The 23809-nt window shown below is 38.3% G+C and overlaps 1 protein-coding gene across 1 annotated transcript in view; it reads left to right on the top strand.

Annotated features, from left to right (window-relative positions):
* The window catches only part of SLC35D2 (solute carrier family 35 member D2), a 34538-nt gene that overhangs the window by 2625 nt on the left and 8104 nt on the right, over positions 1–23809 (top strand). The window contains exons 2-10 of the mRNA XM_006266955.4: positions 2235–2268; positions 3163–3249; positions 6448–6515; positions 10073–10144; positions 14602–14670; positions 15665–15767; positions 16819–16911; positions 20836–20903; positions 23068–23146. Of these exons, the coding sequence (XP_006267017.1) occupies positions 2235–2268; positions 3163–3249; positions 6448–6515; positions 10073–10144; positions 14602–14670; positions 15665–15767; positions 16819–16911; positions 20836–20903; positions 23068–23146 (673 nt within the window). The remainder of the gene's footprint in view (positions 1–2234; positions 2269–3162; positions 3250–6447; positions 6516–10072; positions 10145–14601; positions 14671–15664; positions 15768–16818; positions 16912–20835; positions 20904–23067; positions 23147–23809) is intronic.

The raw sequence follows: 23809 nt of genomic DNA, 5'->3' as shown, positions 1-23809 counted from the left end.
TATCTCTTTAGGTCCCATTTTTTCCTTTTTAACTTACTATTTATTTAAAAAGCACACAGTATGCCATTTTGCTTACATTTTACTGTTTGAAATATACCACAGTTATGTAAGTTATGTATTATATGCTTCTCAGATTTTGTTATAAGTGTAGGGTTTATTTCCTATAGAGATGGATACAGACCAAATACTAATACCGCGATCATGGGCAGGACTAAGATTTTGAAAAAGGGGATGCAGATGGTGAGGTGCATCAGCACATATAACAATACATATTTTTTCCAGTTAAAAAAAAATAAAAGCATTATTAATATGCTAGCAGCCCAGGGGAATATTATTTAGTTTAAGAGTGAAGCAAAAGAAAAAACTTTATTGGAATATGCATTAATTTGCTATGTCCTATATATAAAAGCACAACAAACTAGGCAAAATTATCAAAATATGTTGTTTTGTTAGTCTGTGAGTCATTAGAATTAAACATATATCTCTTTTTCAGATTCATAAAACAAAATCTAGCCTTGCGGAGCATATTGACAGTGCTTCCAATGCTTCACTGAGTTATTTCCACACCTGAGTTAATGTTTCTAGCTAGAGTTCAAAGCAGTCTGCAGGGCTGTGAAATAGGAGCTATAGGTGACAAACAGAAGAATTATAGAAGAAAGGTTAGCTTGATTAGTGGAAGGGTTAGAGACCATGAAAAGAGAGCGAATCATTAACACCTGTTGAAGAAGAATCTGAAGGGAATCAGGTAGATTATAATGAATTTTGAAGCCATTGACTCTATCACTGCTGCCTGAATAGAACAGCTACTGCCACTGCCAGACACTTGGTTTTAAACTTTGAGCAGAATAGGAATCAAAGTAGTTGCAACTGTACTACTTCACTCCCCCTCCCCCCCCCTCCAATCTACCCCTGATGCTGATGAATACTAAAAAACAGGCTCAACACAATTTGTATGCAGCATAGCTATAAATGCCTATCATTTCCTCTTGTGTGTTTCCAGGAAATAGAGATTCAGGAGTCTTTCTCTTTGCTAGGGTTTTCTGATACTTTATCAATGTTATATCTCCGGTATGATTATGACATTTTTTACTGCTCCTGTTTCGCTAATACTGCATTCTCATCCTGATGTCATTCAGCTGAAATGATAGTTCCTAGGCTTCTTAGCAGTGCTTGAATACTTCTTGGTGGTTGCTGTGATGTATAATCACTTCCTTATGGGGTAGTGGAACCCTGCATACCTAGAAGATTTGTTAAGAATACTTTGTGAAGGTTTTACATATAGACTTGCAGTGAAAACACTAAATCATTATTGTGATTCATGTTTGTGTATTAGACCAACCCTTAGCAAAGCCTTTCCTGCAAAAGGCTAAGTGCATGCAGGAAAATAGTGACTCAGTAAGCCAGAGGTTCTAATCTGTTGTTTATGGGGCAAGAGGCGCATGTGGGAATTTGTTGCCATATTATCTTTTTTATGTCAGTCTCCCCAGGGAGAATTAGTACTTTAACTTAAAAATAAAAAAGAATAAAAAAGTTAATTTTAATTAACTTAACCTGGATTTTAGTAAAAAAAAATGTGGAGGCTTTCTGTGATCCTACAAACACTTTGCTAAAACTGTCATCTTTTCCATTCAAGTATTTGTGCTTTAGGCTGAAACTAGACATAGCAGGACAGAAAAAAGGAGAGAAAAACACCGCAGAGAATTGCCTGTTAAAATGGTCTGGAACACTGAGCTCACAGCCCCAAGGTTGTTGTCACTGAGTCTTTTCCTGGGAGTTATGAAAAGTTTCTGCATATATATAGTTTCCTTTAATAATTGTTTCTGGACAATGTATCTGTAGAGATAAGCTTCCATCTGTAAATATCTACAGAAATTTTAATTGAATACACAATTTATGGGAGTATACACTTCAAAGAACTACCAATAAGGAAGTATAAATGACATTATAAAATGTATGTTTAAAATTCTCAGATTTGGTTGTACTGTTCATAGTTGGTTACCTGTGGTATAGTGAGTACTTAAAATTAGCCATTGCTTTCTTGGAGGAATCTTTCTTTTTAGTTATAAGAGTACAGAGATTTGGGGGACTTCAGTTAGAGTTGCTGGTTGTTCAGCAATGCTGAAAATTTGGCTAAGCATTTAGGTGAGTAATTATAGATTTAGAAGCTAGACTTTAGACACCTCCTGCTTTCTTTGTGTTGAGGATGTATGTTTATAACTGTCTCTTCATTTCAGCTTCCCATCTCCAATGTTTCTTGGAATTGGGCAGGTATGTTCAACAATACAACTTATATTGTATTTAGGACTGATAAAGAAATTTGTAGTGTTTTAATGTAAAGGAACATTAGAAGGAAAGAATCGTCATATAGCACAATAATACTGTTCTAAAATAGACAAATTCTGAGGAATGATTTGTTTTAACAAAGGTAAAGAATGTAGGAGCCATCTCAGTTCTGCAAAAGCATTTACAGTCTTTATCATAAATTTGGTTATGAGGTTTCCTTTGTGGAATTCTCTTGTGAACTGTCCCCATGAGCCGACCCTGAGCAGATTGACTCTGGCATGTGGGATGCAGCCTGGGGACTGGTCCTGTGCCACTCATCCAGCCTAGGGGCCAGAAGTTTGAGCACCACTGTTCTAGCCAGTAAAGCATATCACATTTGTATTGTTGTTTCAATTAGGTGACAGTCAAAATTGGTCCTAAAGAAAAAGATGCCAGCCATTTCACTGTGCTCCAAAATGTTCTTTGAAAGAAACACCTGACTGACATAGGCCAGGGACAGACATTACATATTTGTTGATATAAGTGATCAGAAACCATCTATACCTGTAACAGAACAGAAGTTCAGCATGCATAGACCGGTTTAAAAATGGTAGAACCAAGTCTAAGATTTACCCCCACTCCTGCCCCACTACTAAAGGGCAAATCGTGTGTTCTGTTCACTACCCATCTAAAGTACACCACTTACAGAAAACTGCGTAACTTAGATCAGTTCTGCATTGGGCTTTTTGAATGTCTGTATCTAGCCATATTGTCTAGTATTTATCAAATATATATCCTGAACTTGTCTTGAAAGCTATTGATATATATGCATTTTATCAGTTTAAAGTAGCCTTTTGTTCTTATGTGTTTCTTGCCTTTTTTTTTCCTTCTTTTTTTTAGATGGCTACTACCATACTTATCCTATATGTATCAAAACTAAATAAAATTATTCACTTTCCTGATTTTGACAAAAGTATCCCTGTGAAGGTAGGAACATTGTTTGGGTTTGGAGTTAAATTGTTAACAGTGTTTTTATGGCAGGTTTTCAAAGATGTTTTCTCTGGAGAAAAGCTGTAACAGAAAACTAACAAATGTTTAATTTCCTAGCTCTCTGCTACCAAATGTGATTATTTTATACTTTTGTTTCATTAATCTGTCGTAAATCAATCATTTAGTTTTATTATAACAGTCTTGAATTTAACAGCAAGATTTACAGTGTATAACCAAACTGTAGTTTCTGTTTGGTATCAAGAAGTGGGGTCTTTGGAGCTTGGGATACTATTTTTGATAGCAATAATACCTCCTTAGGTCAGCCTCATAATATGACTTCAGCATTCTGCTTTCCCTGCATGCACAGATTTTTTTGCAGGTGTCAAGTGAAGATCTGTGTTTGATGTAATAATAAAATGTTATGGCCTATTATAAGGAGCAGCTAGAGGAATATTGCCTTAATATTTACACAACAGTACAAAAGTAGTGTTTAATTATTGCTTTGTTTGTGAGTCCTTAAACGCTGAATGTGAGATTTTGGCTCCACTGTGATCAGTGGAGCCAAAGTGAATGCTCATTTTTCTGTTGTAAGACAAAGGTAACTTCTGTTGCTTTCAGTCAAGATTACTCAAATTCTTCAGTAATCAGAAATACTCTGATGATATATTATATTGGTTCCTAGGTCCCTGACCAAATTTGAGACCCATTATGCTAGATGCTGTACATGAGTAGATACAGATTCTGTACTCAAGGACTTATAGTCTAAACAAGCAAGACAGAGCAGGAGAAAAGATCTCTTATCTCAGTCTGTGAACTAAGGCAGGGAGCAATGGAGGTAGCATTCTAAAGTGAAAGGATAATAGGCAGAATCTTGCATCCATTGGGAACCTCACAGAAATCATTGGGACTTTGCATGAACTCATGCTTCTGCCTACATACATCTTATAGGTTTGTGGTCTAATTTGGTCTGTCCCAGGTCACACAGGAAGGATGGCTGAGAATTAAACCCAGATTTCTTGTATCTCAACCTGCTGTCTTAATTATGGAATTATTTTTCCTGTAGGGCAGGGTTGTTCAACTTATTTGGCTTTGTGGGCCTGATCTGGGCCATGGGGCTTCTCACAAGCTAGATGACTTACCTCTTGTGGTAGTGTGGCAGATTGACCAAAGCCCCAAATTAGGCAGCAGGCAAAGGGGTGGGTTGGCAAGTGGTGGCTGTATTAACTTTTTGGGTTTTGGAGCTGGACCAGTGCAGGAGCTCTGGTAGCACACTGACGAGCTCTGCAGGCCACCAGTTGAACAGCTTTTCCGTGTAGGGCATAAGAATTAGCGTGGCACAACTAAGGGAGTCCTGTGTGCATTTAGCTCCCAAGGACCCTACCATGCATAGAAAGAAGTCTCTAAAGCCAGTTATAGCCAGAGAGGACATTTTCTTTTCTCCTTAACGCAGTTGCAGAAGAAACCACAAGCAGCTTTGTTTCTAAAGTGCAGCGGAGCAAGCTGCACAAACGTGTTGGTGATCTTATTCTCTGTTCCTATTCTCTCCTAACATGCTTCTTCAACCCTATGTTCTTAATGTCTGAGATTTAAAAAAAATGTATTACCCACTTTCTTCTAAAGACATCCCAGCAAACTGTCAAAGGATTATCTTGTGACAGGGTAGCAACAGTTCCACAGTTATGTACCAGCTATAGTGGACTGGATTTTCCTAGTCACAGTGAGTCAGCTGTATTTGTCTTTGTTGACTCTTTTACCTTTTAAAGTGCATAGTGTACTTTGCCTGGAATAATTAACAGTAGCAAAAATTCCCATTTGCTTTCATGTATTCTTGTGTTATTGGGACTTACTGTTCCTAGCCTAGTTTGTCACTGAGTTGTTCTTGCTCAGGCCACAAAATGATGGTGCCATGTACTCTTATCCCCTCTGTACTTGAGGGGAGGGGAGGCACAACTGAGATACAATCTCTGAATTAAAGATCTGTTTAAATAAATTGGACTTTCAGTTTGAGATTTGGGTCTGCAAAGTGCTGGTTTTGATTATAAGACCTCATAGTTCTTAGCCCTTGTTAAGCAGTATTTCAGTGTCTGCTGGGGTTGTGCTTGATAAATTGAAGTTAGATGTGATTTTATCATTACAGTAAGTGAAATTATATTCCCTTTCCCTTTGCATTTGTTTCCATTTTCACTCTGTACCTAAACAAATGACAAAATTTCTGAGATGTTGCATGTGACTTTGTGCACTTTTTGGTCACAGAGAGCTTTAAAAGTCTATAGCTTCAGGCAGGCACATTTCTCCATTTGACACATGCAGAAACCAGCTTTACTGCTTTCAATCTCCTCCACGGTGCAAATTATTTTTCCCTATCTGTCAGTCCAGCTCTGTTAGCTGATGCTAAGCAGGGGCTGGGCCATGGCTCCAGAGTATCTTCTTTGCCTAGCTCTTTTGGCATTTGTCTCCAGCGACCTTTCTGTATCAGAAGAATAAAGATTTGGAATTCTACCTGGCTCCTATAGGGGTCCATAACATCTTGTCCATATTCTTAGGACTAGACTCAGTCTGTTTATAATTTATTTGTATTGTGGTAGGGCCTAAAGGCTTCTGTTAGGGGAAGGACCCCATTCTGGTAGACATTACCCTGATGACCAGGTAGGCTCTAAATGTTTAATTGTTCTTCACACCAACCTCAATAATTAAGGAGCTTATTAGGTACTCTCAATAGTTAGGTTTTAAAATAATCTCTTTCCTATACATGCTAGTATATAGAGTTCCCATAACTGCACAGTTAACACTTTCTTTCTATCTTAGTTGCATCTAAATGCAAACAGTGGAGCTAGGCTAACAACCAAGGATCAGTTTTATAAGGACCAGTTCAATTGCTGAACTGTTTTAGATACTCCATATTGGATAAATAGTCAACTGCTGGAATTCAGCATAGTTTCATTGGAATCAATAAAAGCATTCAGGCCAGTTAATACAAAATGAAGTTCTAAGTCAATGAGTTCAATGGGTATAGATTAGTTTAAAAAGCTATTGCTGTTTTTTCTTTTCTTTAAGAAAAATAACCTAACAAGATAACCGAGTTATTTCAGGAAGTAGGGAATTGTACATTCATGAAATTACATATGTTAAATAAAGTTCCTCATCTCTAATTTAAAGTATAGGTCTAATCTGAATTGTACTCTGACTTCATTGCAGTTGTTCCCTCTGCCTTTGATTTATGTTGGAAATCACATAAGTGGATTATCAAGTACCAGGAAACTAAGGTACAGTAAATACAGGGCATAGGTAAGCTGTTTGCTTTTTATATATATATATATATATATATGTTTGTAAGTTCAAAGTATAAGTTTAAGATTAAGAATTTCAAAGCACTGCAGAGGTGCTTCTTATTTTTAATCAGTGATGTATGGTTAAATTCCCTGCACTGGTTGGAAAGTCTCAACCAAAGCATCAGATCAGTTTGCAAACTATGAGTTGCATTTTAGAAGTATAGTAAAAGCTCTGTTATCCAGCATCCCCCAAGAATGGGGGATGCCGGTTAATCAAATATGCTGGTTAATCAAATGGCAGACAAGGTTCTTTGGGTGAATCTTATATCTTTTATTAGACCAACTACATAGTTAGAGAACAATTTTTAAGCAAGCTTTCGGGTTCAAAAACCCTTCATCAGGCTCAGGAAGTTTCAGCAGTTGATATGTGCTCTTCCTGGATGGAATGAAAAGTAAAAAAGCCAGAGCTGTGCTGGTATGCATATAAGACAGGCAGTCAGTGGAAATGTAGATGCATAAGTGTATGCATACCAGCACAGCCTCTGGTTTTTTTACTTTTCATTCCATCCAGGAAGAGCACATATCAACTGCTGAAGCTTCCTGAGCCTGATGAAGGGTTTTTGAACCCGAAAGCTTGCTTAAAAATTGTTCTCCAGCTATTGAGTTGGTCTAATAAAAGATATCAGATTCACCCAAAGAACCTTGTCTGCCTATGTCCTTAGACCAACATGGCTACAAGCTACACCTCTGTAACATGGTTAATCAAATGTGCACTGTCTGGTGCACTCCCCAGCATCAGTGTGCCGGGGGACAGGGAGGAGGCCCTGCACAGGCTGCTTTCCCTTGAGCCGAAGAAGTAACAAAGAAGAACTCCGCTCAGGCGATGAAACCGGAAGTCCTCAGAAGTGTTACTTCCGGTTTTGCTTTTACTGTGTCCCTCGGATGCTGCTTAGTAGAGCTTTCCAGCTAATAAAGTGCCAGTTAACAAAGCTTTTGCTGTATTAGTATTTTCCGTACTGAGAGGATGCATAAACACAGCTTCTTTGCACCAATTACAGGTTTCGCTCGCTTTCTGCGTGTTCTGTATCTGCAAATTGGTTCTTACGTGATGACCCTTTTTATACCAAAAATTCATTATATGTGAGGTAAACTCATTCTTATGTGATCAGTGTGGTGAAAGCCCGCTGTCAGCTACTTTGTGTGGTGCATTGTGGGAGCGACACGCACCAAAATATAGTCTCCTGTGTGGATCTTTGCTCCTCACTCGTTATCTGCGACACTTGTTTCTGTAGTTGTCATCCCCATTAAGGTAACATTCACCACCATCCAGTGTTTGTATGTACTGTCTGCTGTTGGTGAGTACCTAAATTGTCTTGTAAAAATGGTAGAAATGGGTCTGGGGGTCAGTACAATCGAGGTCTTGGAACGTATCCATATTTGTTACATTGTAAAGTGGGTTTCCTTTTACGAATTCGAGTTATGTGCTGTTTTCCAGGAACACATGTACAGCATAAAGCAAGGGAAACCTGTAATGTGTGTCCGCCGCTGAGCACTCTTCTGGGTGGTTGAGCCACTGGTATGAAGACAGAGAGAGGGTTTATGAAGAGAACATAGACCAGAGGATAAACTGTATGTATTAAATGAGCAATCTTCCAGAGGAGTAGGAGCACCTGAGGGTAGCAAGACTATAGTAGCATCTGAGATAGCAGTCTACCCTTGGATCATGTTACTGAAAATTTCCAAATTCCAATTAATAGATTCATAGATGTTAGAGTTGGAAGGGACCTCAGTTAAGTCATTGAGTCCAATCCCCTGCCCTGGGCAGGAAAGAGTGCTGGGGTCAGATTATCTGTGGAGCTATGCTAGGTGATCCTTATTTTTGGCGGAAACAGAATAGATGGGAGAAAGGGATGATATGCAGAAGTGAGCAGACTGGGCAGTGAGCTTTTTTCTAAAGGCACTAGATACTTCTTACATTGAAGGCAGCTAAAAATATATGCGCAATTTCCTAAAATATCTTTTCCCAGTATAAACAATTGTTTTTGCTGAATGGTGTTCAGTTGCTTGTGGGAGGAGAGTGATCTGTATGATTGATCATGAATGGAAAGTTAAGCAATATGTCAGACTACCTCTGGTACCTTGAAAAGAAGTTTAATTATCGTTGTAAACTTTTATCTAGCTTGCAGCATTTTAATGATAAATACATTACAAGTGGGTATCATATTGGGTTCAGATATCTCTTTTATAATTTTGAATGGCTATGTGGAGCCTAATATTTCTTTCTTTTAATAAAACAAATGATTTTTACAGAAGATTAGAGACCTGATTCTTGTAGCTTTTATTCATGCTCCATTGCATGTACACACAAATTGTCCCTTTGAAGTGACTGTTCCTTTCAGTACTGTTTTATAAACCACAACAATATGGCTGTCAATAACTCCTTAGCTAAAGCAAATGTTTTCAGTGAAGTCTAACAGAGTTTTGCTCTTTCACAAACTGTTGCTGTTCTGAAATTGAAAGGATTTTGTTTATTATAATTCCAAATGCAAAATCTTCCTCTCCTTCTGTCAAAGTATTCCTTTAGATTTACTATTTAAAATCATTCCTTATCTTTTCACGTGATAAAAGTAAGAATGAATGCAGTGTTCTTATTGCTAATCTTTTATTTATAATTCTGAATTTTCCACTTCATGTAGTGTTTCTGAAAGGATATGTCCAGAAGACAAATATAGGTTTTATTTATATAAGACCATCTTTCAGTGAGTTGTAAGATTTTTAAATCACAAGCTGGGATTTGTAGCATGATTTAACACTGTTGTTAGTTGTTATGTTGTAAATGGGATTAATTGGTCCAGATGGCTATACTGTCAGATTTCCAAAATGTCAGCTTCAAGCGCATTATCAGTAAATGCAGAAGGCCCCCCAAATACAGCATTCAGTGAGTTCTAACAATCTGCTTTTCAAATGCAATACTGTCATTTGTTTTATGGGAGGGTTGCATCACCTTCCTTGTTTCTAATATGCACCATATTTGTGTGTTTTCTACATCTAGAACTCATTCTTAAAGTACAATTCCTTGTATTTTTTATTATACATCTATAGAAATCGTAAAGTTAAAGTAAGTGAAATTCAATAAATTCAGCAATCACTGATTGTCTTTAAACATTAAAATAAGGGTCCTCAATTTACGTATTTGTATGACCTCTAGGATTTCTGTAGGCTTCAGTTCATGTAGATTGTATTCGGCAGAGGTTGAAAATAGCCACTGCTCTTTCTTTCCTCCTTTTCTGACACAGAGGAGACTTTGTAACAGGTAGCGGCTTCTTTGTTTGTTTTAAAAAACTGGCAAGCCTCATTATTTCAAGTTATTCTGTTATCTAATCTGACTCTAGTGTCAGACTGACATTTTTGTGTATGTTAAGAGGCTGAGAATTTGTTCTGGTAATTTAAAGCTGGTCTAATAATTTCATCCTCTGCTTAGTAAAAATAGATAAGGATTAAAAAATAAGAATGCTGTGCATCTGACCCTGTGCTTGGATTTTTTTTGACAGTTTGCCGATGTTTACAGTGCTCAGGAAGTTTACCATTCCACTCACCTTACTGCTGGAAATCATCATACTTGGGTGATCTGTTTTTTTCATTTTAAAATACCTTTATTTTATGTCATACCAAAAGGGGTATTTTTGACATGTGATCACTTTATTGGATGCCTCATTCTCATTAGCTAATAGAACAGGGACGAGCAATTATTTTGGGCAGAGGGCTGCATACTGAGTTTTGGCAAGCCATTGAGGGCCTCATGACATGTGACTGGGGGCAGATAAATATTACTTTTCTAAATTTTTTTAAGGGCCCCACAGGTTGGATAGAATGGTCTGGCGGGCTGCATTTTGCCCATCCCTGTAATAGAATATATCAAATAGTTTAGAAAGCAGTTAGGAATTGCTTATTCATAAAATTGCTGATTCATAAAATCACATACATGTAGATACAAGAAAATATTTCTGCCTGCCCTAATTCACTTGACTCCTTCACATGAATAAGGCAAGCAGAATGGGACCCAGTGAGTTTTGATTGGCTAAAATATGGTATTTTAATCCATTTAGGGCATGTTCCCACAAGTAGGAATGTGCGTTTACCCAAGGACAACTAACAGTGATACATATTTGTGCTGCTGCTAGTTGTCCCCAGGCATGCTCCTGCACAAGCACTCTGGCGCACAGCAAATTGCTCTGGGTCAGGTATGGGAGCCTGGGGCCAGGGCCAGCAGCAACACCCATCTGTACAGCAGCTGGTGTATGTCTCTGGCTGGGCAGGCTCTGGTTTCTGGTGGTGCACATACTGCACTGCTTGTTTTTGGGCATGGCTTTTTTAGATGGATTTCCTGGTATATAGTTTTGGTGCCACACTGCAAACACGTAACACAGCGAACAGATTAACATGCGCCATGTGCATTTTGCGGTGCCTCAAGGCTTTGAGGCGCCGCAAACTGCACGTTCCCACTCATGGGGATGTGGCCTTAGTGCCCAATCACAGAAACTGCTTCAAACAGGCAGAAGCTGAAGCCCAGATGTAGCTTCTTTGCAGCCCATGGGACTGCAGAAATCTGATCAAGCAGAGCAGGTTTCTGGGTCAGCTTTAGAATGTAACTGTCTAACAAGAGGCAAGTTTTCTGTGGGGTTGGGATTTTTTGTGACATCATTCATTGGACCAGCTATGGAGTTGGGAGAGATGTTGGATAATCTTTTGGGCACAAATTGTGTTCTTCAGGTCTGAGAGAGAAGCAGACACAGGCTACGCTAACCAATAGAAAAAGTGGTTTGTGTTTAACTCCATGTTACTGAAAGCTGTTACTTAAGGAATGAAGGAAGGCTATGAAGTGAGGGCAAACAGTGGTGATCAGAAGTATTTCAAAACAAGGGAAATGCAGATTCAGAGATACACACTTGCCTGCAGGAGAATACTATACATAAAAACAACCACTCCTTTTCTGACCTTACAGTCCTCTTCCTCAAGGGAAATCTATCAAAATCCTTCAAAATATGGGCTTAGGAACAAAAGTGTATACCTTTACTGGAAACTAAAACAATGGAGTAAACATGAACAGTGACTTTATGGCTAGTTACAGTTTACCTACTATCTCTGCCAACTTCTCTGCATTCAGTAGGTAACATTGACCACCTCTGTCTTGAATGGTCTTGTCTTTCTATATAATTAGTAATTAGGTTAACTATTCAACTGCATTTCCCGTGTTTTAAAACTGCTTCTGATCAACCTCCTTTCTTTTTACTTCACTGCTTAACTGAGTGCTTTCAGTTTCATGGAGTTAAACACAAACCATTTTTTCTGCTGTTGAGCTTACCTTGTCCCTACTTATTTATCAGACTAGAAGAAGGACACTTTGTACCCAAAAGCTTGTACAACTTTTCTTCCAACTCTACAGTTGGTCCAATAAAAGATACCACAAAAAGAAAAACTTGTCTCTTGGACATTTCCTGGACTGTGACAGCTACGATAACACTGCAATTGTACTACTGTCTAACAAGATAAAATGGCATTTACCAATCTACTTAAACACCATCCCTCAGATGAGTTGTTTACAAATAAATGTGTCATTTGGAGTAAAATAAACTAAAGGTTTGTAATTACAAGTCCCAAGGTCAGTAGATCAAATCAAACTGAGATCAGAACAGAAAGGTCTAGCTAATCTACCACAAATTACTACAACAATACCACCAAGATAGTCCACTACTTGGACAAGTCCTGTGCATGAATGAAAAACAGCTGGCTGAAGATAAATCCAAAGAAAACAGAGGTAATACTGATGGGCAGAAGAAAGCATCTTGAAGTTTTTACAGTCATTGTTTAAGAGCACTCTCGAATTCTTTCTGACACTAAGTTCTCACATTGAAGTTACTACTCCTAGATTTTGCTATAATTTCTGGTTTAATAAGAGATCCCATCTACTTCCGGCTAATGATGAAACAGAGGCCAGGTCATCACTTCTTGGCTGGGCTGCAGCCATGTGATAACCTGGGCTGAAGTGCTTGGGAAACTCAGATCAGTACAGAATGCTACAGCACTTCTTCTCAGCAACCACAGCTATTTTAATTTTATGCTGGCTCTCCACAGAATTTCCAGTGAAGTTTTGAGGTTTTCTCTTCCAAGGTACTCCATGGTCTGGACCTGGCATATATAAAACCTTGCCTAAAGCTTGGAGTTAAGATTGTGGTCAACAACTTCACTACTCTAGCACTGCAGACCTCTCTCAAAGAAAAGTAAAGCTTTTCCATGCGGGAGATGGAGCCTTTTTGGGGCCCAGCCTTAGTCTCTCAAATTCATTTCCCAAGAAGAAAAAACAATTGTAAACAATTTTTTTGACCTTACCTACTTTTAACATGACTATATAGCAAAAAAACTTTATATATATTACATAATAAAAGGATACTACTCTTTTGTACACGCTGCTTCCTCTGGAAGCAAAGACAATGATCACAAGTGATAGATGTCCAGCCACATTCCTTGATAGACTGTTGGAAGGAATTCAAGAGACTACAGTCCTGATTGAAGTGTAAGCACCTGCATAGACTAGAATACATTTTCTCCCAATATCCACCACCTTAGAAATGTGTACCTTTTGGCTTTACATTGGAAATTATTCAGGAGCAGAGTACTTTGACAGTTTACGAGATACGTATGAATCCATGCTTACAGAGCCCAAAAGTATTAGAGCATTAGTAATCTGCAGGGATCCTGGTTTTCTCTGATAAAAAAATCCTCGATTTTCATAAAAAAAAAAAAAAAGGAACCCAAAGGTCCACATTTTTCCATGATTAAAATGAAACACTACTGTACATATATACATACATATATATATTAGACAGTTCATAGCCTTCTTCCATTCCTTAAGTAACAGCTTTCAGTAACACGGAGTTAAACACAAACCATTTTTTTCTATTGGTTAGCTTAGCCTGTGTCTGCTTCTTTCCCAGACTGAAGAACACACTTTGTGCCCAAACGATTGTCCAACATCTCTCCCAACTCTGTAGTTGATCCAATGAATGATATTACAAAAAATCCCAACCTCCCCAAAAAACTTGCCTCTTGTTAGACAGTTACATTCTAAGCTGACCCAGAAAACTGCTCTGTGTGATCAGATTTCTGCAGTCCCATGGGCTGCAGGGAAGCTACATCTGGGCTTCAGCATCTGCCTGTTTGGAGCAGTTTCTGTGATTGGGCACTAAGGCCACGTCCTCACGAGTGGAAATGTGCAGTTTGTGGCATCTCAAAAAACCCCCAATTTTCAGATTAAAAAAAACCCGACCCAAATCCACATTTTTTTCCTTGATTAAAATAAAACGCCACTATATACTATATATATTTTTTTGAGACCGAGAGAGAGAGAACCCAAAAAATATATATAGTATATAGTGCTGTTTCGTTTTATATATATATATATATATATATATATATATATATATATATAATATAGGTGTAATATATATATATATATATATATATATATATATATATATAATGCCAATATATAACATACAGTGGTGTATATATATATATAATATTATACCACTATATTTTATACATTGGTATAAAATATATATATTCCTATATTACCACTTATGTATATATAAAAAATGAAACAGCACTATATATATATTTTTAGGTTATCTCTCTCTCTCTCTCTTAAAAAAAAATAGTATATAGTGTTTCCTTTTAATCAGGGAAAAATGTGGATTTGGGGGTTGTTATTTCTATCTGAAAATTGTTGGGTTGTTTTTTTTAACAGAGAAAACTAGGATCCCTGTTAATAAGAGGCTTATCTGACTGTAGTTTCCATTACTTTGGTGGTTTTATATTTTTGTGGCCCAAATACTAGAAGTCCTATACATGCAGGACCCTCACTGAGGTCAGTGAGAGCTTTGCCTTCTTTAAGACTGTCAGGGTTTAATTGTTTCCCAGTTAATTCTTTTCCAAAAGTTAATTGCTTTGAAATCTCACAAGTGGACTGAGTGCCATTATGTTTCCTCTCTAACTAAATATGGACTGTGTTTTTTGTTTACAGGAAGAGATATCCACTGAGTATTATAGTCAGTGTATTTGCCATCATTCTTGGGGCCTTCATAGCAGCTGGGTAAGTCTTTTATTTGTTCTCAATAAATGTCTTCAGTGTTTTATCTACACTGCTTTTTTTTAACTAAGAACCAAATCTGAGTAAAAATCCTATTAGTGAAATTACCTCAGATAATACATCTGCTGAAGTCAGCGGCAGCCACGAAATAGAAATCCAAAGTCTAGTCCTAATGGAATAATATTTCGCAATGCTACGTTTGGGATATACCCAAGAATATAAAGAACACAGCAAGCTAAGCATATGTTATGACAGCAAGTTTTCTGTACTATAACACTAAATACAACAATGTCAATCATAGGAAAAAATACTTGAGTCCTTGTTAGAGTGGGCGACATTTCACACTAACTGTATGCATAACGTTATTAAGTGGCCACAATTCATATACATTTGGACAAGTTCAAATAGATTAATATTTTGGGGGTTCATCTATTCTATTTCCTCTACTTTTCCTGTTGACACTTCTTTTTGGGAAGTTGCAATTCTGTAATGTAAATCCTAAGTTTTAGTTTGTTATATACAAAATATGAGTTATAATTAGATTAGTATTTTCCATCTGGCATAACCTTAGTGCATCCACAATTGTATGAAATAATTTATCTATTGTGACAAATAAAATAGAAGAAACAGTTACTGCCTGCCTGATTTTACTTATAACAATAGTTTTTTGGTTATTACCTGTTAGAAATAGTTTGGCAGTTATGGGACAGGTTGTTAGCACTGAGCCAGGTGAAATTCTATACAAAAGTGGAATGGAACATTATTATCAGCTTTTTTTTCTTTTCTTTTTTCTTTTTTTTTTGTGCTAGTTCTTGAAAATTTGCTTTATTGTTCTGACTTATTTGTAAGACAACTGCTGGTAAGGCCTTGAATTTGCTGAGGTTTTCAAGGTTTGACTTTTTTATCTATAAATATATCTGCAGACAATAGAATGCAAAAAATATGTATTTTTTACATATATATATATATATAAATAACATAACCTCATGTTTTTCAGATCAGATCTTGCTTTTAATTTGGAAGGCTATACCTTTGTATTGCTAAACGATATCTTCACAGCAGCAAATGGAGTTTACACAAAACAGAAAATTGATCCAAAGGTAACTTTGTGATGAACAGATTTTAGAGGGGGCGTGTTTTTATTTTTTGCATATAACAAAGGAAAGTGCTTATCTTCTGTTATAACATGACTAGATGAATGTCAAGTAACACCAGATTTTAACAAATATAATGAGTTTCATGGCTTTCATACTCTAGTTACATACATGATCTTTATTACAGTTAGCCTAGGGAAAATTTCAGGCTGCATAGAGGGAATTAATATATTTGACTTTTACCCAGTTCACCCTTAATAGTGAAGTGGAGCATGGTATTATATTATGTCAGGGGTGTCAAACTCCTCTGGCTCCAGGAGGACCAGTCCACGGGTTGAATTAGTGGTGTGGAACCAGCCCCATGGGCTGCATTGGGCTCACAGTCCCCCTTCCCTTCCACCCCCCACCACATGCTGGATCCAGAGCTTGCTCCATGCATATAACAAGAGTAGTGAAAACACAGCAGCATGAGCTCAACATATACACTGGTCTCTTGTCAGGGCTGTACATTAGTTGGCATCCCATGCTGAAGCCAATAGTGCCATGCCTTCATTACTATTTTTACTCTTGCTAGGTACATTTTAGCTAGCAAGTGTCTGTCTATATGAGCTACCATCACATGCTCATCCTGCTGTGTAGGTCTCCCAATCCTAACGAAGTGCCATCTGAGGGCTAGCTCAGGCTACTCCCGAGTCCTTACCCTGTAAAGATCTAGTGGTTCTTCCAATGCCCAGCTACACCAGGCTACGTTCCAGAATTCACCAGCTGTCAACACAAAGCAGTTCAGGATATGGACTTAATTAAAGTTCTAGCTCTGTGATTGGGGCTGTATACTCCTGAACATGAGCCAGTACAGAATTGAGTGTGCAGACATGCTGACTGAAATGGTAGTTCTTCACAGTGATTAAAGACTTTAAGTGTAAAAATTGTGATTCTATTATTTCAGTTGTGCTGCATTGAGTTATGCCTAGTCATAAATAGACCACCAGAGCAATGGTTAGGTTGTTATTGCCTAACATGCTTCAAATCTCCAAAAGGTCTGTTTCATCTTTCACAGGAGTTGGGGAAATATGGAGTCCTTTTCTATAATGCTTTTTTTATGGTGATTCCAACGGTTATTATCAGTTTCTCTACTGGAGACCTACAGCAAGTAAGCAGCCTCTTCTCAAATTTCCACATTATCCTACTTTATGTGCATGTTATGTATTTAGAGTTCCTAGGAGTAAACTGTCCTAGCAGCATTCTCCAAATTTATAGCTTACTGATCTGAATTAATTTCATCAGGGTACTTAGTATATTCCGGCTGTTGGTTTCTTCACCCAACCAGAAATATTGGCCATTCATTTTAACAACATAAAAGATAATTAATAAAACTGTAAATACACTTTCTCTCCTTAAAAAAGAAAAAAATAAAGAACTCTACATCATATTCTTCCATTTTCACATTAATGTTAGAGTGATAAGAGAGTGCTCTTATTTGACTGTGCAGGTGCATGTACACATGCTATTAATGCTCTGGAAGCTTACTGTACAGTAAAATACTCAGTATTTTTTGGGAGCGCATCTACACCGGTGCCCCTTGGGAGCAAATTCACTTCTGATAGGAGCAGTTAAGTGCAGGGCTACTCCTGCCCTCTTCTGTCCCCTTACAGCAGCTGAGGGGGTGGGGGAAACTGCAGGATCCCCCAGGTGCCAGCCCTGGCCTGGCAGGGGACATCAGAGTAAGGTCTGGGCTCTAGGGGAGCAGCTTCCTCCCAGCCCATCATCCCTGTCCCAGGCAGTTGACTCCTGCCCGGCTCCAGCTCTGAGATTGGAGTGGAGGCTGGGACACAATTTCCTGCCCTGGGCAGTTCCCCTGCCCCCTGCTCTCTGCGCTGACTAGGAGCAGTTTGCTCCCAGTCAGCTGTCTACACATGTGCTACTATGCAGTAAATCTAATACCTGTATATACAGGTGGTAGCCAACTACACAGTAGACTAATTTACTGTGCAGTAAATGTTGTACATGTGTAGACGGTGATGCTTTACTGCGCAGTAGATTAGTTTATTGTGTAGTAAAGCATCTCGTGTAGACACACCCTACTTTATGGATTTTTTTAAAAGGCAGTTTTTCTTCTGTATATGGATTTTACCTTCACAAGAAAGAGCCTATAGGTAGTAGTCCTTGGGCACTTTTACACATGCTCCGAGAGCTTATTTATTTAAAGCACCATCGTGTCCCTTATGTCAGTGTCCCTGCACTTAAAAATAGCAGTGGGGGTGGTTGAACTAAAGCTTGTCGAATGAGCACACCTGTTCATGTCCCCCTGCCGCCATTTTTAAGTGCGGGGACACTGATACATGAGATGCAGGAGGCTGCTGGAGCACAGCAGCTGCCATACTCCAGCAGGCTCGATTAATTGAGTCTGCTTCTCCAGCACACTAGAATTCCAGTGCATTGGAGCAACCTCTGCACTTGTGTATAGGTGGCCCTTGCTTCTTTGAGTAGTTTCCTTTTAGTTAGTATTTACCAGTTACCTGCTGTTGTGCACTTAACAGGCCGTGACATTTTTATACCAGTGTATTTTTTAAATACTGCCATTACTTTACTATGGTGAAGTTCTGTCCTCTGTGTGAAATATCATCTTGTAGCCTCAGTCTAGTTTAGCGAACTATTGTCTATTTCAAAAGCATATCAAACAGCCTTGTTTGTGTTTTCAGTGGAGGCCCAAATTTTTACATGGTGATAGGGTTTAACTGTAGAAGACTGAAAGGGTGGAGGCATTTCAGTGGCAGTGCACAAGGAAGTTTACTGCTGTGATTATACGCTGGTCTGAGGAAGGATTTAATTGTCCTGGGATGTTTATCTGGCACTTTTAAAAAGCAATTCAGTTATCTTTTTGGTTTTTTTTAAAAAAGAACAAATCTATCACGGCTACTGAGAATATGTTTAATTTAATCTATTAGTATTAAGTCCCATTACTTTTGGAGAGGAAACACAATGGGCGCATCTATACGAGACGCTACTGCGCAGAGGTTACTGGGCATTTATTTAGCACTTGTTTAATCAAATACTAAATAAATGCACAGTAACTGGAGTTACTGCACAGTAGTGCTGGCGAACACCTTTTTAGTAACACTACTGTGTAGTAGCGTATTGGCACTGTTGGTTCTGTGGTGCTCTACTGTGCAGTATTATTTGGCCACTGCACAGTTAGCTTCTTATGTGCTCAGTATCTATCTGGTAATTAAAATAACAGAAAATGCAGAGAAACTGTTGAATGATTTCTAAATTAGTGTAAATAATAGCTTTCATTTAGCTGATTGTCAGATAACAGGAGTTTTCATTGTATTTCTGCTACCTCGTCAGGGTTTACACTTCAGTCCATCATGAGCAGTATACAGTCTCTGCTGTGATGGGCGGTGCCAACCAAAATATTTATATTCAGTCTGGGTAACGGAGGAAATTTTTTTTCCGCTTCCCTTGACTAGTGCAGAGTTGATAAAATAGAGCATCTCATAAACAGTGCAGTCTGTGTGTCTTAGTCAGTCACTTGTCCATAGCCCTGTTGGATGATTATTAGCACATCTTACTCCAAGAATGTGAACTGAAAAAAAAAGAGAGTAAGTGAAATCTCTTTGATGCTTCTTTGTAACAGTTATGATTCCAGTTTTTTTATGGCTGCATATTTAGTCATTTAAACTATCTAGTTTGGGTGCTGGCAGTAGTCTCAGTGGTCAGTAGGGGGGAAAGTGACCTAATATAGTTGCCAATGTATAATTTTGATTTCTATTGTCCTCTTTCACAAAAAACAGTCTTCAATATGATGTTTTGACTTCTTAATTAATGTGATAAATGAAGTATTTGAAATAGACGTTTCCTTCCATGTTGCCAACTACTTCTGTTAGAATGAAGGAGTGTTCTAATGTCTCTTTTTACAAGTTTCTATTTTCAGGGAGCGGAGTGAAGACTTCTTAAGGATACACACATTCTTGTTTTTGCAGTAAAAAGAAAATACTGCTCAATACTTGTATGTGAGAATGGTGTTAAGCTAACCATCCTTACCTAAGGCTTTGCATAATATAATGGGTCTTTGAAAAGGTAGAAGGTCAACCAAATTGTTTACTCCCATCAGCCACTACAGCCAAATAATTTGGGGTCTGGTTTGCAAAAAGTAGAGGCTCAATTGTATGCCTTCTTTACCTTTTATGCCCCACTATTGGCAAATCACAATTACGCAGAGCTAAATAAATCTCAAATTTCCATGAATGTTCATCAATTCCTGAATTACAACATGCAGTAAAGAAGTGATGTTGTAGCCTTGATAGTTCAAGAAATACATGAAAGGAATGGATTTTTGTGGATGATATCCTTTATTGGATCAGCTTCATGGTCACAGTGCATTCTTCTTTAGGTAACCTGCATTTGAAAGCCTGTGTATGTCCAATAAAAATTATCACCCACAAAAACTCTTGTTTCTTGCATGCTGTAAATCCATTTATGAAGCCCCTTGTTTACATCTGCTGGATATTCATTGAAAACTGTAATAAAGATCTCTTTGACTTTGGTAGATACAGGATCAGACCCTAAAATCTGTAGACTAACAGTCCTATTATTTGGAATAGGTACGTTCTGAGGGAAAGAGATTTATTTTTATAGCTTTTCATAATGTTACTGTAAAGACTGCTTTGCTATATATGATGTATATAATGTATTGTGTATAATGATATACAGTATCAACTCCATGCATAAATGGGTGTTCAAATAACCAATTGTCTGAAGTGTAAATTAGTATTCATTGGTTGCATTGTGCTTTCCAGACACATTTTACCATATCAGTCTTCTACAGTTAAGTAATGACAGAGACCATTGAAGACTGTATTACAAATAAACTAAATTTGTAATTTGTTCTTACCATTAACTTGTTATTTACTGAGTTAAATTTGTAAATTGTTTCCAATATGAATATTGACCCTTCATAATTCCAGTATGTATCTTAGTATTTTTTCATATTTTCACTTTAGCCATATTCTCCATGTATGTATATATGCTTTTAATCATATGGCATCTAATCATATATTTGCTTTTTTTATAGGCCACCGATTTCAAGCACTGGACAAATTTTTTATTTCTCTTTCAGTTTCTTCTTTCCTGCTTGTTGGGGTAAGGATATAGTTTGATAAATGTCAGTGTTTGGGTACTATTATTTCAAATCTCAAAAGTAAAATCCTCAAAGTAGGTCTACGGAAATTTCTAAGAGAATGTGCTTTACTAAAATGTAGGAGAGAGACTTTCAGGAGATGTTTAATGACAAGGGACTGGATCCAAACAGTTTTTATTGTCCTTAAAAATGTATTGGTTAGAAAAGTGTTACCTTTTTATTAAATCTCTCTTGTTTGTCTCTTTCAGTTCCATGAGTTTCTCTGTCTGCAGTTAATAGATTGTAAGGTCGGTAGGCTAGGGTCTCTTTCTGTTTATTTGCTCTTTGAAGTACCTGGCACAACTTGGACTCTATAAAATGATGAATAACAATAAAAAATACAGTTAGCATTGCAGAACCAAAGAAGGCTAGAAAAGCCAGCTGGATTCTATTCTCTCTCACACATCATCAACCCAAGAGTCAGCTAATTTTAAATAATGTCATTTGCATTACTGGTGGTGAGATAGCTTATAGAGAACGCAACCTGATTCACATCTCAGATAGGGCTTGTACAGTTGATATTTAGAAAGAGTTTTTTTCTTTTTACTTGTATTTTGAACAAATTTGATGTAGAGTCATTGAAAGAAAACAAAACAGTAATCCTACAGTGTCCTTTTTAGAGTTGCTTTTTTCCCAGAAGGTAGATATACTTTAAAGGGACAAGAGGAATTGAAATCTCCTGTAAGATATTGATCACCAGGGATCCTGGTTTTCTCTGATAAAAAAAAAATCTCCCAAATCCACATTTTTCAATGATTAAAATGAAACACCACTAAAATATAGATATATCTACTAATCTATCTACTAATATATAGATATATCTACTAATAGATATAGAGATAACTATATATTAGTGGTGTTTCATTTTAATCACGGAAAAATGTGGATTTTGAGTTATTTTTTTATTCCAACAATTGGGATTTTTTTTATTAGAGAAAACCAGGATCCCTGTTTCATAGTTTCATAGTTGGTAGGGTCAGAAGGGACCTAAGCAGATCATCTAGTCCGACCCCCTGCCATGGGCAGAAAAGGATGCTGGGGTCAAATGACCCCAGCTAGGTGGCTGTCTAGCCTCCTTTTGAAGACCCCCAAGGTAGGGGCAAGCACCACTTCCCTTGGAAGTCGGTTCCAGCTCCTAGCTGCCCTGACTGTGAAGTAGCGCCTCCTGATATCTAGCCTGAATCTACTCTCAGTCAATTTATGGCCATTGTTCCTTGTTACCCCCAGTAGGGCTCGGGGGAACAGGGACTCTCCCATTGCCTGCTGGTCCCCCTTGGCAAGTTTATAGGTGGCCATGAGATTCCCTCTCAGCCTTCTCTTGTGGAGGCTGAACAGGTTCAGGTCTCATAGCCTCTCCTCATAGGGCCTGCCCTGCTGCCCCCTAATCATGCGAGTGGCCCTCTGGACCCTCTCGATGCTGTCCACGTCCCTCCTGAAGTGTGGCGCCCAAAACTGGATGCAATACTTCAACTGCGGCCTGACCAATGTCGCGTAGAAGAGGAGGATCACCTCCTTGGACCTGCTTGTGATGCATCTGTGGATGCACGACAAGGTGCGGTTAGCCTTCCTGAGTGCGTCCCCACATTGGCGGCCCATGTTCATCTTGGTATCAATAATGACTCCAAGATCCTTTTCTGCCTCTGTGCTGACGAGAAGGGAGTTCCCCAGCCTGTAGGTATGCTGCTGGTTCTTCCTCCCCAGGTGCAATACCTTGCACTTGTCCGTATTGAAACCTATCCTATTCTCATCCACCTGTGAACTGTTGATCACTTACAGTTCTGAGCACCTCTGAATGTTACTGATCCATCCTCAACTCATATTGGTATTAATAACTGAAGAAGATTTTCAGCACCTCTTAGAAGTTCTTTCTCCCCACATATGAGTGTTACAAGTTGGATACAGATATAAATGCCACAAAAGAAAAAGTGGCACATTTTTCCCCTTAAAGAGCTACTCTGTAATGTACTTAATAAAACTCCATGTCAAGCAAATATTCTTTATTTTAAAACTTTATAACGACATAAAATTTTATTTTAGTGTAACAGGAAATTTCATTATTTTATGGTGTTTACTTATGTAATAGATTCACATGGAATGGACTTATTAAGATTTGTCTCCCTACTTCAGGTTTCTCTTAATGTATTCTACAGTCCTGTGCAGTCACTACAATTCTGCACTTACAACAGCGGTGGTTGGTGCTATTAAAGTAAGTTGTAAAAGGCAAAAGAGAAATGGGAATATTGAAATGGACAATGTAGAGTCTTCAGTCCCCAGGTGTCTTGATTATGTTTTATAATGGCTGGCTGTATTCGTGTGGAACTCAACATAAAGACTAGGACTGTGCGAAGCTTTGGTCCCTGATTCAGTTCAGCAGAGATTTGGCCCTATTCAGTGGCCAAATCTCCAAATCCGAATTGAATCAGAGGACCCTTTAATCTCTCCAAATCGATTTGGAACCCTCCAAATCGATTTGGAAAGATTCAGACAGATTCAGCAATTCGGACATAGAGACAGCTTTAAATGTGTTTCATACATACCTCTAGGTAGCAGAGGCTCTGAAAGCTGTGATGCTGGGGCAGATGCAGCATCTCATGAAAGCACAGGGGGCTCCCCAGTGTGCTCGGCAGCAGACCCGGAAGTGGACCAGAACCACTTCCTGGCCCCCCTCCCCAGGGACTGGTGCCTCCTGGGTTTGGGGGGGTACCTGGGGTCCCCCCATGGCTGATCGCTGAACGGGGGTGGGGCACGGGTACTTCCAGTCCACTTCTGGGTTCACTGCCAAACACTGTGGAGAGACCCCTGTGCTCCTGTGGGACACTCCATCCGCCCCAGTATTGCAGCAATTATGAGCTGTGCTGCTACCTCAATG

This window comes from Alligator mississippiensis, chromosome 3 (genome assembly GCF_030867095.1).
Source record: "Alligator mississippiensis isolate rAllMis1 chromosome 3, rAllMis1, whole genome shotgun sequence".
In the NCBI taxonomy this organism is placed as follows: Eukaryota; Metazoa; Chordata; order Crocodylia; family Alligatoridae; genus Alligator; species Alligator mississippiensis.
This window is presented reverse-complemented; position numbering and strand designations above follow the sequence as displayed.